The 14,788-nt window shown below is 31.4% G+C and overlaps 2 protein-coding genes across 2 annotated transcripts in view; both read right to left on the reverse strand.

The window, feature by feature from the left end:
- Positions 1–8,558, reverse strand: part of LOC106126886 (probable G-protein coupled receptor CG31760) — a 40,895-nt gene extending 32,337 nt beyond the window's left edge. Inside the window, exon 1 of the mRNA XM_013324790.1 lies at positions 8,525–8,558. The gene's annotated coding sequence lies outside the window, so the exon portion shown is untranslated. The remainder of the gene's footprint in view (positions 1–8,524) is intronic.
- Positions 8,559–11,291: 2,733 nt separating this feature from the next.
- Positions 11,292–12,559, reverse strand: LOC106126857 (uncharacterized). Its single transcript, XM_013324755.1, has 3 exons — positions 12,433–12,559; positions 12,185–12,364; positions 11,292–11,576 (listed from the first exon to the last, which is right to left on the reverse strand). The coding sequence occupies exons 1-3, from the start codon at positions 12,476–12,478 to the stop codon at positions 11,356–11,358; spliced, it is 447 nt and encodes a 148-aa protein (XP_013180209.1). The 5' UTR covers positions 12,479–12,559; the 3' UTR covers positions 11,292–11,355.
- Positions 12,560–14,788: the final 2,229 nt, after the last annotated feature.

The raw sequence follows: 14,788 nt of genomic DNA on the forward strand, positions 1-14,788 counted from the left end.
TATGTTGCTATCTCTGATGGCAACACTGAATCGATTAAAATGCCAATTCAAAAAGTTTAAAAGCAATATCGGGAGCGTACTACAAATTTTCCATCGAGTGGAAAAATTGCATCGTTATAAAACAGCAATAAAATGTCCGTCGTAATAAAATTTTACCAATCGACTGTGTTGCGTGCTCAAGGGTCCCGTCTCGAATCATTTAGTTTATCTTAGATGTTCAATATGTTTTTTTATTTATTTAAAAGCTTAGTTATTTACTTATATTTTATTCCATTATGGATATGAAAATTATTATCGAATTAAAGTATGTACTTGTATAGCAAACAGTGTGCAAACCGACGAGGATATTTGACGCGGTGGGCATAGGAGAAAATAAATTATAATAACTCACTAGCGCTCTCTTGTCAATATTAGAAAAGTGTCACCAAGTCCTTTACGAACTATTTTTTAATATTACATGGGTGAAGACAAACACTTGAAATTGCGAAAATGGCAAAGCTATCGCCGTCTAACTTTATTCGACGGAGGAGAAGACGCATAGAAGGTGAATATTTCCCTTTCCTATGTGTCCCTCTTTCAATAACTTCCCCATCCTTTCCTTATATGGAAGGGGTTGGAGTGAAAAGAGATATGAGAGATAGCACTCATCAGACGAAACGTGGAGTTAATTCTACTTCACGCCTGTCTTCTATGTGGTGATTTTGCACTACGAGAGCCGTTCCATTCTACTACTATTCTAATAGCTGTCATGTTGTTTTTCATGCCATTTTCTATGCCCATGTAGATGTAACGTATTTCTGTGCTATAGCAGCGCCTCTCTCATCGGGTCAAATATCCAAGTATCCTTGTTTGGCTGTAGTTAATTCAATAGAACAATAATTAGACAAAAGGTCTACGTTCAGACATTAATAAAACTTAATTCGCTAAAACACACTAAGTCCGACTATTTTAAAAATAAGCGTCGCTGCTCCAGAATAATTAAGGAATGTCCTTCTGAATTCAATTTACTAGCAAATATATTCTACGCCCGTTTTATTCTAGTCACGTTTCGCAGGGGACTTACGTTTAAAACTCAAACAAAACACTTTTCAAATTAAGTTCTGGGACAAAGATCCTTCAAAGTAATGAGTAAACTGAGAAAAAATCTTCAATTGTTTTAGAAAATATGCTTAAGTATAGTACAAAAATGTCAATTACTAATTTTAAAACAAAATCATTTCGACTGTTCAAAAACATGTTGCTGTCTCTTATATTCTTTTTGAATAAACAGAGATAACCAATATGTTTTTGTATAGGTATTTCAGCAATGGTAACCTACGAATAAATAGGTTACAAAGCTATTTGAATTTCGCGCAAACTTCTCCGTACGTTGTCAACAATGGAGACTTTAGACTTCGTTGCAAATGCGGATTTCCACAACACAAGACTCAGCTGAAGCAGTGCCGTCTGTGTTATTGTAGAAAAGATTGTAAGATATAATAAATCAATTAATGTCGTCCGTAAAATCAAAGAGCTTGGTAGAAGTAAGGATAATAAAAGAAAATCTTTTAAGCACCTACTCATAAAACTCGTAAAAGGGATATAAAGTTACTCTCAACAGTAACTACGGCAACCATGAAAGTAAATCATCATGAAAGGAAAAATTTTCATAGTATTTTTATAATATATACAATTTATTAATATTTTAATTAAATGATTCTTAACTCTTCAAAGTTATTAAAAAAAACAATCTCATATCTTAAATCTTTATTTCTATCTCTATGATCAGAACAAAAACTCATAAACCTGCCCTTATCGCTACGGAGGGTTGGCACAGTGTATGCTCCAAACATATCTATCTATCAGCTGTCATATCTTAATTCACCCCCCTCTTACGCATACCCTTTTTTATACATTTCTTCCATACTTTTTTCTGTCTTCCTCTACCTCAGCCACATTCAATATCATTACTTTCTTAGTTATGTAGGCTAAACTTTGCTTCATGTGTACAAACTCATAACTGGTGTAACACCGACCTACTTTTTTCCATTAACCGCACATCGCAATTGTCTTTCTGTGAATATTTTAAGTATCAGGGCTTAGCCTTGAGCATTTTACAGTCTTTGAAACAGTCCGTTTTAAATACGAATGTGTACAAACGTGACAATTTGTGACGTCATTGCTGTCACATCGAAACAATTAGGGCTAATAAAATAAATACAGAAGAGAATAAGAAGACTACATTATATATAATGCTTTTTAATATCGTTTTATAAACAACGATAGCTCCATCGATATATTCCATGACAAATTACCCATATTTAAATCAAAAATAGTTGGTGTATTGAATCCTAGTGAAGTCGCAGACGTCTAACATTCTGTTTCTTGTTTTGCGAAAGTATGTATATTGTTGTATACACGCTTTTAATTGTGGTTTAATTTACAATTCGTTTAAATACCTACTCATTAAATTCAGATTTTTTTAGTTTAATATTGTTTGTAATTTACTCTATTTTTTACCTAAACCTTTTGTAATAGTGCTTAAAATGTATATAGGAACACATGTACTCTTGTTGACGAACCAAATAAATTAACGCATGTAACTATCAAAATATTTGAAATAGATCGCATGAAAATAGATTGTAAATGTCACATACTAATTATATCACGCGTATGGTCGAGAGATCTTTTTAAATACGCTTTCCTAAGCAATTTTATATACAAGGGCGAAACGTATATGATGAAACGAACCAACTAATTAAATAAAAGCCGCCCCACTGGACATCTAAGGCGTTTTCAAAAATATGTCCAACAAACGCCCCTCACTGAAACTGATGTAACAAGGTTAACGGATAATATAAACACAACTGGTTTAAAATTAATAAAGATTATAAAATGACTCGTCTCATTTTGGTATGGGAGCTGGTTTTATACATTAACAAGATGCCTTCCGTGACTCCGTCCGCGCGGAATTTAAAAAAAAAGTAGCCTGTGTTATTCCAGACTATGTTCTACATATGTGACAAAATTCATCAACATCTATTTAGCCACTCCGGAGATACCTTCTAACAAACATCCATCCATCCATCTAAACTTTGGCACCTATATACATATATATAATATAAAAGAAAGTCGTGTTAGTTACACTATTTATAACTCAAGAACGGCTTTACCAATATGGCTGAAAATTGGTGAGGAGGTAGCTTAGAGCCACGAGACGGACATAGTATACTTTTAATTCATTTTATGTTTTTTTATATAGTATATCCACGAGGTTTGAGTCGCGGGCGACAGCTAGTTTATAATATTAGTAAGAAGTAAGATATATCATAAATTGTATCAAATTTTCACAATGTTTAAAAGCGCTACGATGCATTTACGAATGCAACCGTATCGCGTCACGTTTCGACAATTTCGACAGCGCTATATCGACTATATCAAAATCGAGCTTTCATATAAATATGTAAACGTAACGCTTAGATGATTCTTTGCTTTCGATCGTGTTATCGATAGTATATATTATTCACATAATTTGGATATTTATAAAGATGTATTAAATTGTATTTTAACCCTTTAACGGTCATAAGGAGTGGACAGAGGAAAAATAAAATTGATAATGGTTAAGGGTATATAATAGAAGTAAAAACATATGTACATATAAAAATATATATAATGGTGGGAAATATATCCCCTCTACCGGTCAGTTTCTTTACTCAATTGTATGCTCTTATCACGCGCCCGACCTATGCTATTACTGTAATTATATACAATAATTTATTTTTGGTAGTATTTAAAAAAAAATAATTTTGCAAACATCAAGTTCTTTATTTGAAATACCAGTAATACCGTATAATACCAGTACCAAATTTTGCAAAAATCAAGTTTTTTATATTTATTACAAAAATAGTGGTACAAAAAAGTATTTTTTACTTATAATAAAAATCTAATTTTATTTTTTATGAAAATCACTGAAACAAGGTGCTATGCTCAGTGTGAATTTCGGTGATAAAAAATTTCGGAGATAAAAAAATAAAAATCACGGTGGTGAAAATATCGTCTCTAACTTATAAAGTGTTAACCTGTCATACTAGTTACAATCCAATTAATTATTAAACACATTTTCACGGCAAATAAACTGCGAAATGATAAATAAGACGAAAATGAATGGGTATTTGCCTACGAAAGATATCACTTGTCAGAAATATATTAAATAATTAAGCAATTTGTTGTGCAGATGATAGTTATTATAAATAACCGTGAATTTCTAAGACCAAAATTCCATTTTAAAACGTATTCTTATCTCTGTTTTCTCAAAGATATTGACAGGGATGATATGTTTTATACAGAGACTAGCAGTCACCCGGTATCCGTCCGCGTGAAATTTATAAAAAAACATAATGGGTAGCCTATGTGTTCTTCCAGACAATTTTCTATATTTGTGCCAAAGTTCACCGAGATCCATTGAGACGTTTTGGACGTACCTTCAAACAAACATCCATCCATCCATCCACCCATCTAAACATTCGCATTTATAATATTAGTAAGAAGTAAGATTAGTAAGATTTAGAAACTGGCCGTTATAACGATTTTCCTAATTCATTTTGTTGTCAATAACAAGATCTAAATAAATAACTTACCATAAACGAAATTACCGACATAAATGAAATAAGCATCCAATACATAGCAAGCACATAAAATAAATTTATACGTTGTGTAAACAAATACTAAAAGATACGACTTTAGCCTTCGTAGCTGCGGATTGGTATTAAAGTTCCATCTCCTCTCACAGCCTCATAATACAATGCCAAGTATAGTTATACTTTAAATCTCACCAAATGATAGATTTAAAACGTGTTACTGTGGTTAGATTTTATGTTTCGAACTAAATTACATACCAGTTACATACTTTTAACTTGCCAGTCAAACTGTAAAGTCAAATCTGTAAAGTAACTGTTAAGTTAATTAAACTGTACTTAGGGGCTTAGCTTAATTGGATGGATTTATTTGTTAGAAGCTATGTCTAACACGGCTGCATCTTGTTGAAATTTGTTATAGATGTGAAAGATAGTATGAAAGAACACATAGTCTAATTTTTTTTAATTTAAATTATACGCGTATGGAGTCGCGGGCGACAGCTAGTGATATCAATAATTTTTCAATTAGATCATAGTAGCAATACAAATTTATGGTATCGTAAATACGCCGTAAATTGTTTCGTAAATTATTCAAAGGGGTTAAAGACTTACCCTCATTGCTTACGATATTAAACAAAACTTTAGGCTAAATCAATTCATATCATGGTGTTGTAAAGCGAACAAACTTTAGTTTAGTTGAAGGACTATAGTTCATTACTAATATTTTAAAAAGTAAAGTTTAAATTGCGTCATTTAAAGGAAAGCTGTGCTACGTATTATTACTGCGCTGCGCCTGTGGATATTTTATATCAATAATCCTAATATTCTTTATTAGTTTTTTAAAGGCGCTAAAAAGTTAAATGGACTTTAGTTAGGCAAACTTAGGTAAACATTAGAAATAAAGTATAGAAAGGAGATTTGAAAAGAACAACCGTACATTTTCGAAATAATGAGGAAAAATGTAATACTATCCACTGTAACCTCCATCTCTCTATCGTCTATTTGTAGTTATTTAGAATGAATAAAAATACATTAGCGAAATGTACCCTTGATAGTAATCACGGAATAAATACGACTTAGGTAAAGTTAAAGTTTGTTAACTCTACTTGACAGCAAACATGAGTTTGTAGTGTAACTCATGCTTAAAGTTAACTCAAGCCGCGACGTCTTGGAACTTCTTAAGTAGTTTCACTTTGTTTCATGATTGAAACGCGCTGTAGGTAGCAAAGATACGAGATTCCTGTATTTCAAAACATTTCGATAACGGAATTAAGACAAGTTTTACAATATACTATCGCTTTGGTATCGCACAGGCTGTGGATAATTCAGTCCACAGTCATCAGTCATTTTAATTAATATACAGTTTGTTTATTAATATTGTCACTTTTACTCTATTACTAACCTTGAGTTTCTAGTGTCGGAAAGCTTTTATTGAAAACTAGCGGTCGTACGCGACTACATCCGCGCGGAGTAGTTCTCCCAGGTTATGTTCTACAAAAAAAATTGCCATTGCTAAATTGCCAAATTTCATAAAAATCCGTTGTGCCGTTCCGGAGACATCTTTCAACAAACATCCATCTATCTAAACATTCGCATTTATAATATTAGTAAGAAGTAAGATTGCTTGCCATCTCTGTTTTTTTTTCAAAGAAAAGGGAGGGATAACAATGTTTAAGTATATTGACACTGAAAGTCACTAATAAACATTTCTTTCATATTTCCCTAGCTCTATTAGTTGTTTTATGCAATGCATTCATGCGTGCTTCTAATATGTTGCTTTGTATAGACCCAATCTATTTCCTTCTATGAACAATAATTGTTGACGACCTATTCAATCTTTTAAATTGAAATGAACTTGACAATTCATTACGTGCCTTCACTAAAAGGAAATAAAAGGAACTTCTACTATTATGTACATCTATGTTGAAGTACTGTGTTTATTTTCAAATGTTTTATGTCGTTATAGTTTAAGTATTTATAAACCTTAAATTTACTTTTAAATATTAATACCAAATACGTTTGATATCGAAAGTTGCAAGTGGATAACGTGGCTTGGCTTAGATGTAGAACATAGTACAGAACACATAGGTTACTACTAAAGTTTTTTTAAATTACGCACAGACGTAGTCGCGGGCGACAGCTAGTTTTTTTAAATAATATTAATGCCAAATGCGTAACATACGCATACGCATACGCATATCGAAATGTTGCAAGTGGATATTATAATTGTTAAATATAATTTTAATTCAAGCGAATACTTATATTTTATGGTGACTTAAATCTAGAGTCTAGAGAAACAACTCGTTTATCACATTATTACTTACTAGTTGTCGCCCGCGACTCCGTCCGTTAGGAATTTAAAAAAAAACTTAATAAGTAGCCTATGTGTTCTAGACTATGTTCTACATCTATGCCATATTTCAGTGAGATCCATTCAGCCTTTCTGTAGGTGCCTGCAAATAAACGTCCATCCAACCATCTATACATACATCATACGCATTTATAGTATTAGTGAGATTATTATTCAGGTTATTACCTAAAATACCTCTACAACAATTAAAAATAAATAAAAATTAACATACAAATAGAAAATCTGGAATAAAAGCGGCCAATGAGTGGCTACTAGAAAACATTTTGTGATGATTTGATTTGAATATATCGATTCGTAGAAAATCCGTAGTCTATACTGTAAAGACATACAATTGATGTCTCATCATTGCTAGTTTCCAGAATAGAGTATTGTGAGATATATTCATACGTTTTCCTTATCCAATGTCCCGCGGTCAATAAATCAAAATACACCTTAATTATGATTTAATACTCTACATTCATACGAAGGAAAACATCGTGATGCAACCTGCACATATCTGAGAAGAAATTCAAAGATATGTTAAGTCAACCCGCACTGGACCAGGTGGTTGACTATGGCCCAGTCACCCCTAACTTAGGGTAGGCTCCGCGCCATTCAGTGTGCACGTATAGTAGGCTGATGGTGACTCTACATTCTACTTTAATTAAAATTAAGAAAAGAGTTTGAATTAAAAGAGTAAAGAAGATAAAGTAGTAGGAAACATATCTATTTAGAAGTATTGTCGACGCGTAACTTTCTAAATATATCCTTTTTGGAATTGTGATGTTCTACAGAGGGTCTTTTCATATATCTATCAACCGTCAGATTTCAATTCACTCTCTTCTTACGCATATCCTCTTCCACAAAATCCAACTATACTTTTTTCCTGTCTTCCTCAACCTGTGTAGCGTTCCACATTCAATCTTACTTACTCAATCTATTTATTATTTAAGAATCATTAATTTATTCACCTAAACATCTTTTCTTCGCATAAAGTGTCTTCAGGAATTTATATCTCTGCTTACCCAACTCTGTGTTCAACTGGAATCTTTGTACCAAGCCAGGATTAGAGTAGTAGACATATTTTATACAAATTATAGTTATACGAGTATTTCTTATTTGAATTGCAATCAAGAAAATAAAGCAGAACTTACTTTGAAAAACGGACGACTGCAATAAGAGATCGTTGCGACGTGACACACTAAAACAATTTATAATTTGGCAACCTGTTAATACTCCTCGTAATGTTATTGACGGATATTTCCTCCTTTAAAACAAACAATATTTTTGTACTTCAATTTACCTTATGAGTTTCACCCAAAAACAAACTTCGTTTAACTATTTTGTTTAATTAAAATCTTAATTAAAACATAGAGCCAAGAAAGTAGAAAGCAGTATTAAGAAGTGTAATTTATTCTGGAGGCTGTTAGGTAACACGAGGCGGTCTCTCTCAGCCAGGGCCACGAACTAGGGTCATAACCTTTATCTCCATACTTTAGTCCTTCAACAAAGTAATTCAAACATCAATCAATATAACATTATTTATAAAGATAATACTTACATTACTCAAATTCAAATCAAATAGTCTTCATACAACAACTAATTTTATAATTATTTCTCTCTAATTTATAACTTAACACTGATATAAACACATTTACATAGCACTTATATTAACGAGATCTTTAACAACACTCCTCTGTATTATCGCTCGAACAGTGGTTACTTAATCACTCCATTTATAGCAGAGTAAAGTGCGGAGTTGTAAGAATTCGGGTCGACAGCCTTCAGGCGACTGAAGGCTCGAGCGAGCTGAAGCCTACGGGAAAATATCAAGCCTCGACCGGGAATACGTATGAAAATACACTGCCGTAGCAACAATGCAACTACGTCTGACTCACTCTCGCATATGACGCATCCCATGAGTAAGACAAGGCTTGACCATACAGAGTAATCACGTCATAGTTTGCGATTATTTTCGAAGCGATCCGAAGTTTAACGGTGTATGACGACAACCGACGAAAGCTTCGCTTTAAGGGTAAATCTTTTTGTGCATTTTTTATTGCATAAAGTGTATATCTTCAATATAATTTATTTTTGTTGTGCTCCGCCCACCCTGTTGAATAACATTGAATGGGCAAATTGCCCTCTTGGCGGTATTTGTAAGTAAAATGATCTATTTTTTTCCGTCTCGCAAAAGATTTATAAAAACTACTAGCGATCGCCTGCGACTTCGTCCGTGTGGATTAAAAAAATAAAACTTAATTGTGTTCTACATATGCTATACATTTATACTGAATTTCACGGTAAACCGTTCAGTCACTCTGGAGATACCTTCTATGAAACATGCATCCATCTATCCATACATCGTAACTCAAAACAACAAGTTCAGAAGATTATATTTATTCACAATTTTTATCGGCAAAAGTTATCAAAATATATTATTTTATTTTTAATATAATATTACGAATTGCTCCTTTTTATAAGATAAATAACTGTTGGGTTCTATAAAATCTATTTCGATGACGCAAGGGTCGTACCCTGCATTGTCTTTTGTGTGGGTGTCAATATCTGAGTATCCGTAAATAAATTTAAATTTTTCCGTTCTTTCGTAATTCCGAAACTCCATTTCCTTTTTCTTCTTTTCTAAATGGAAACATATTCTTTAGTAACAAAACACTTGGTGTAAAGACAAGAAAATATATTATTAGAAATCTGGCTTAAGTTTGTTAAATTTTGTTTGATGTTTATATACATAGAAGAAAACAAATCTTTCCTCCTTATAATAATACTGGCTGTCGCCCGCGCGGTATAAAAAAAAATAGTAACCTATGTGTCCTTCCAAAAAATGCTCTATGTCTATGCCTTTAAGCAAGATTCAAACAGCCGTTCAAGAGATACCATCAAACAAAAATCCATCCAAACATTCGTAATAATATTAGTAAGATTATTTGTACTTAAATATACAAACAAAATTAGGAGGGCAGGTTGTTTAAAACGAAGGAAAACTTCGTTGAGGCGCTTGCCAGTTCAAACGGCTTATCAGATGTCATTGACAAAGTTAACAGCAAAATTTAATTAAAACTTATGCATTAGTCCTGGTGATATTCCTATTGTTTTCTTAATCCTTTACATAAAATACAAGGCTAAGGAGAAGGGCACATGATGGCGCAGTACAGCTTTTTAATATAAAATTCTAACTCTTTACTTGTTTTTGCCTTTGATTATTCTTGAAATATATTTGTATGTCCGTTTAATTGCGACTTATTGTTTAAATTACCAAATCGCTTTTGAAGAGTGATGTTTTGATATATAATTTTCTTCACAATGGGTTAGTCAGTTGAACTTTTTAAATGACATTAAAACTCAAGGTCACAGATAATTGTTTAGTGTTAAAATTGCTCCCTACATAGAAAAAAATATTAATATTAGGGATAGTTTAGCTTAATAAACATCTATCAAAAGAAACAATTTGAAAATATCAAAAAGTTTATTGGAAAAATGTAACTGTAAAAAAACAAGAATATCTGGTCCCGTGAAAAAAGCTATCATGGTTAGTTCTGGCTGATAACATGTAAGACACACATAGAAAATATAAAAAAAAAACATATGACAGCTATACTACGAATAAAGACTTTTGACGTTGACAGGAGGGCGCTGGTGTGCTATCATAATTTAATTTGATTTATGCCCACCAGGTCCAATATCCTTATTAGGTTATACAGTGTTCTTATCTTACGTTAGTTTTTTTAAGGCTCTCAAGTTTTTAATCTATATTGACAATGATATAGCTTCTCTTCATTAACTATATTAAAAGTAGCCGACATATTTGTAAAATGTATATTAATATTGTTTAGTTAAAATGAAAGTGATGCATTGCATTGATTTAAAAATGGACGGAATAATAATAAATGTTTTAGGTCAATACAACTTAAGGCACAAACTACTTGTATATTATATACTACAGAACTTTTTACATAATGGTATGTCACAGTATGCTTCCGTTTTACAAACTTTACAATATAAAAGCTTGAGATTCTTGACAAATTATAAAATAATATATGAAATACATATTAATAACTCAAAAACGGTAAAAATAAAATAAGTATAAATATTCCCTTAATCAATTTATGTTATTTATTTATAAAGAATTGATATCTGCATAAATTAAGATTTTCTGGCTTAGACAGTAAACTAAAACTCAAAATGTCAAATTTGTAGTCAATATGAATTTCAAATAATGTTAATCCTAAATATGTTACCACTACAATATTGGTTTCATGGAGACCTATCACTGGCTTTAAAATATTTAGTAAATCTTTTGTTTTTTAAAGCAGTCATTTTGTATACATCCAATAAGGTTTAATATCATAAACAAAATATATAATGATTGTATCATATTAACATCCCACTAACATAAAAAACCACAGACAACAGACTGGACATAGCAATAAGTGATGTTTTCATATTAGTAGCACTATTACACTCATCTGCCGAGCAATAACATTCCTCCCAATATACACCATTAGGGTAAACACCCCAGTTACAGACCCCTGTCACACCCGTTTCAGCAACAGATGCACAACGTCTTATAACTTGACGCCATCTACCATCCCCTGAAAAACAATAATAAAACAATCTTAGTAATATTATAAATGCGAAAGTTTACTAGAAAGTATCTCCAGAATGGCTCAATGGATTCCGCTAAAATATGGCATAGTCTGGGAGAACACATAGGCTAGTAATTAAGTTTTTTTTAATTCCCTGCTGACAGCCTGGGCAATGGCTATTTAGGAATTAAAATAAAGAGACAGTTTAAATAGTTTGGAAATTCTTAAGTATGACATATTAGGATTTTAACATATAGGTTTTTATGCATTCTTGTAATGGATTTGACCTAATTACTTGAACTTTCTAGCTTATGTGCGATTTAAATTGCAATTACTTTTCCACTCAAAACTAAATATGAAATTTTAATAAAGTTAATAATTTAAAATAAATCAAGCTTAGCTTAGTATATACTCTCAAAAAAAGATTGCATTGTTTCACAAAAACTTAATTTGTCCAATTTGCACTATCATGTAAATTAGAAGCTAACATGACTAACATTACAAATTTTCAAAAAGTCAAGTTCAGGATGTATGTTTAAAATTCGCATTTCCCAGCTACAAAAGACCTTTTTTAATGTTTGCTAGTCACATGTAAGTGATATAGTAGTACTTACAAATAAATCCTTTTGGTCCTTGTTGGGTGAGTTTCATACAAAAAGATCCTGGCATGTGGGATTCGTCGCTGTTACATTCAACCGCTATGTGGCTATCAACATCAAATTTTTTGTATGCACCACAAGTATCTTCTACTTTATTTTGTGATGAAGCACATTGGTAACATCTTACACAGAACGCTGAAAATAAATCAAGTATGAAATATATGTCAGAAAATTAAAGATAAGTAAAGGTTAATAATGCAAACCTGTTCTTATTAAACTAATTAACATCAAGAAATATAAGTATGACATTATGAAGAATTAACTGTTTGTATAGTTTGAATCCGAGAAACACGAAAACATCAACAATAAAATGACAGTTATTTACTTCGGAAACACTTGGAAACACGCCCAAAATGATGTTACCACTCATCATCCAAAAATCTTTGGAGATTTAAAAATTTAAAATTAATTTGTTTTATTTGAATATTTTAGATTCATCTATCCAATTTTGCATAGTTTAAAGAAAATTTTGATTTTTCTGGGCATTTCACAATTCTGGTACCTAGTTAGGGTTTAACGAATAATTTTTTTTTCTACTCTATGACCGAAAGAGATAATAAACGTCAATCAGAAACAGAAACCAACGGAAAGAAACGTTACTGTTTTGATATTGTTTTGTTTAAGTTTTTGTTTTCTTTAACTGTGTTTGAATTAGATTATAATTTTCGCTTTAGAATATAAAACGCTTACAATTTCGTGAAAATGTTACTTATATCAAAATGGTCAATAACTTTAATCGTGATTTTCTGCGTGAACAATGGTAGTGATATTGTTTACTAGCCCTTGAGTCACGCCCAAAAACTCGTTTTTAACTTAAATTAAAACTTTCTAGGTTACTGTATAAAATGTTGGAATTGTCGATCAAGTAATGATCCAAAATGCGCAGATCCATTTGATAACAGCACTGTTCCAATAACAGATTGTAAGGAAGAGAAAGGACTTGCCCATTTACCGGGCGTGAAATCTACCATGTGCCGAAAAATTCGACAAAAAGGTTAACAGTCAACTATATATTTGGCTTCCTCTATAAAAATTATCTCATATTAAATACGTTAATAAAATAGTGCACCACTGGCTGTAAAATATTTTTTTCTTCTTTACTTTCAGTGAACGGTGAATGGCGCTATTTCAGAGACTGTGCATATTTGGGTGATGTTGGAATCATGGGTGATGAAAGATTTTGTCTGATGAGAACTGGAACATATAATATCTTTATAGAATACTGCACCTGTAATAGTAAGGATGGTTGTAACTCATCATCACTGTTTGGCCCTGTTCCTCTCTTAATATTCACTTTGGCAAGTTTGTTAAGATTAACAATAAGTATTTCTTGATTTGCACAAGCACAATTTTATAGTTCAGAATAAATTTGAATCTCATTTACAAACTTGACATACAAAAGTAACCGTTGGAAGAAGGAAAACCTTTTGGCAGCGAAACATTTCATTTTAATAAATTTCAGGGTAATCCCAGTGAATATAGTGATAAAATACTACAGGCCGCAAAGAAAATAAATCCTTTTATAAAAGAAAATTATGGAATGTCAATTAAAAAATTATAATGACATTTCCAATACATATCATTCTTAGCACAAAAGCTTTCTTCCTCTGAATTAAAAAAGTATGTTTTTAATTTACCAAATGAAATACTTTACTGTTTATTTAGAAAATAATGCAGTGTATTTCTATGATGACAAGTTACATAACTTAATATGATCATTGTTTAAAATTTTTTAGTCACAAAAATAAATAGCAACTTATTAAATACATAACTAAGTTATAGGTTAAGGATTTTTTTTAAATAAATCGTAGCTTAACTCATTTCTTCTACAAATATATTTTACTAGGTTTAACTATCAGTTGAAGTATACTGAGTTTCTTTTTTATAATTAAAGGCATGAATATTAATTGTCTTAACCATAACAAATCAATTTACAATGGCTAAGAATCAAAATTTAGAATAGCTGTAAACATAACAATATTGTTGTATAAAAATGACTGCAAATTTGTAGAATAAGACTGAAAAAACCGTCCAATAAAACATTTATTTTGAAATTATTGCATTTTGTTATAAAATGAATCAGTTGTAATGAAATAAAAATTATTTAAATTTGTTTTATCTTTTTTTCTTCATTCATTTATAATGTATCTGGAATTTAAAAAAATGATTTTGGAGAATAATATGAGCGTTGCCAGGGTAAGAGCAGTAGATGCCTGCTCTAGAATGAAAAACTAAATGTTATATAAATACAGACTTCAAATAAGATTATATTAATGATAGCTGTCGCCTCTAGACCTAGCCTTGATCATTGACTGGCGCTGCTCATGTCTCTTAAAAAAAAGTTTTGTTGATGGCAGCACTGGGCATTAAAAAAAAATTTCAATGATTTCGTTTGTGCATTATTTAATATGAAACTATAAATACGTTATACACACAAATTCAACTCTCGATTGTCTGTTGCTTTATTTTTATTTTGACCTTTAAACATCAAGCGATAACAGAATCAAGCATTTTCAATAGCTTTGTTTATATGTCACTTGTTTAATTTAATTAATCAAG

Source organism: Papilio xuthus, unplaced genomic scaffold (assembly GCF_000836235.2).
Source record: "Papilio xuthus unplaced genomic scaffold, Pxut_1.1 DF824992.1, whole genome shotgun sequence".
NCBI classification, from domain to species: Eukaryota; Metazoa; Arthropoda; class Insecta; order Lepidoptera; family Papilionidae; genus Papilio; species Papilio xuthus.

Coding starts and splice junctions, on each gene's coding strand:
- LOC106126857 (XM_013324755.1), bottom strand. CDS start 12,478: ATGTCATACTTATATTTCTTGATGTTAATTAGTTTAATAAGAACAG. Junction 12,365..12,432: donor AATTAGTTTAATAAGAACAG/GTTTGCATTATT, acceptor ATTTATTTTCAG/CGTTCTGTGTAAGATGTTAC. Junction 11,577..12,184: donor AGGACCAAAAGGATTTATTT/GTAAGTACTACT, acceptor ATTGTTTTTCAG/GGGATGGTAGATGGCGTCAA.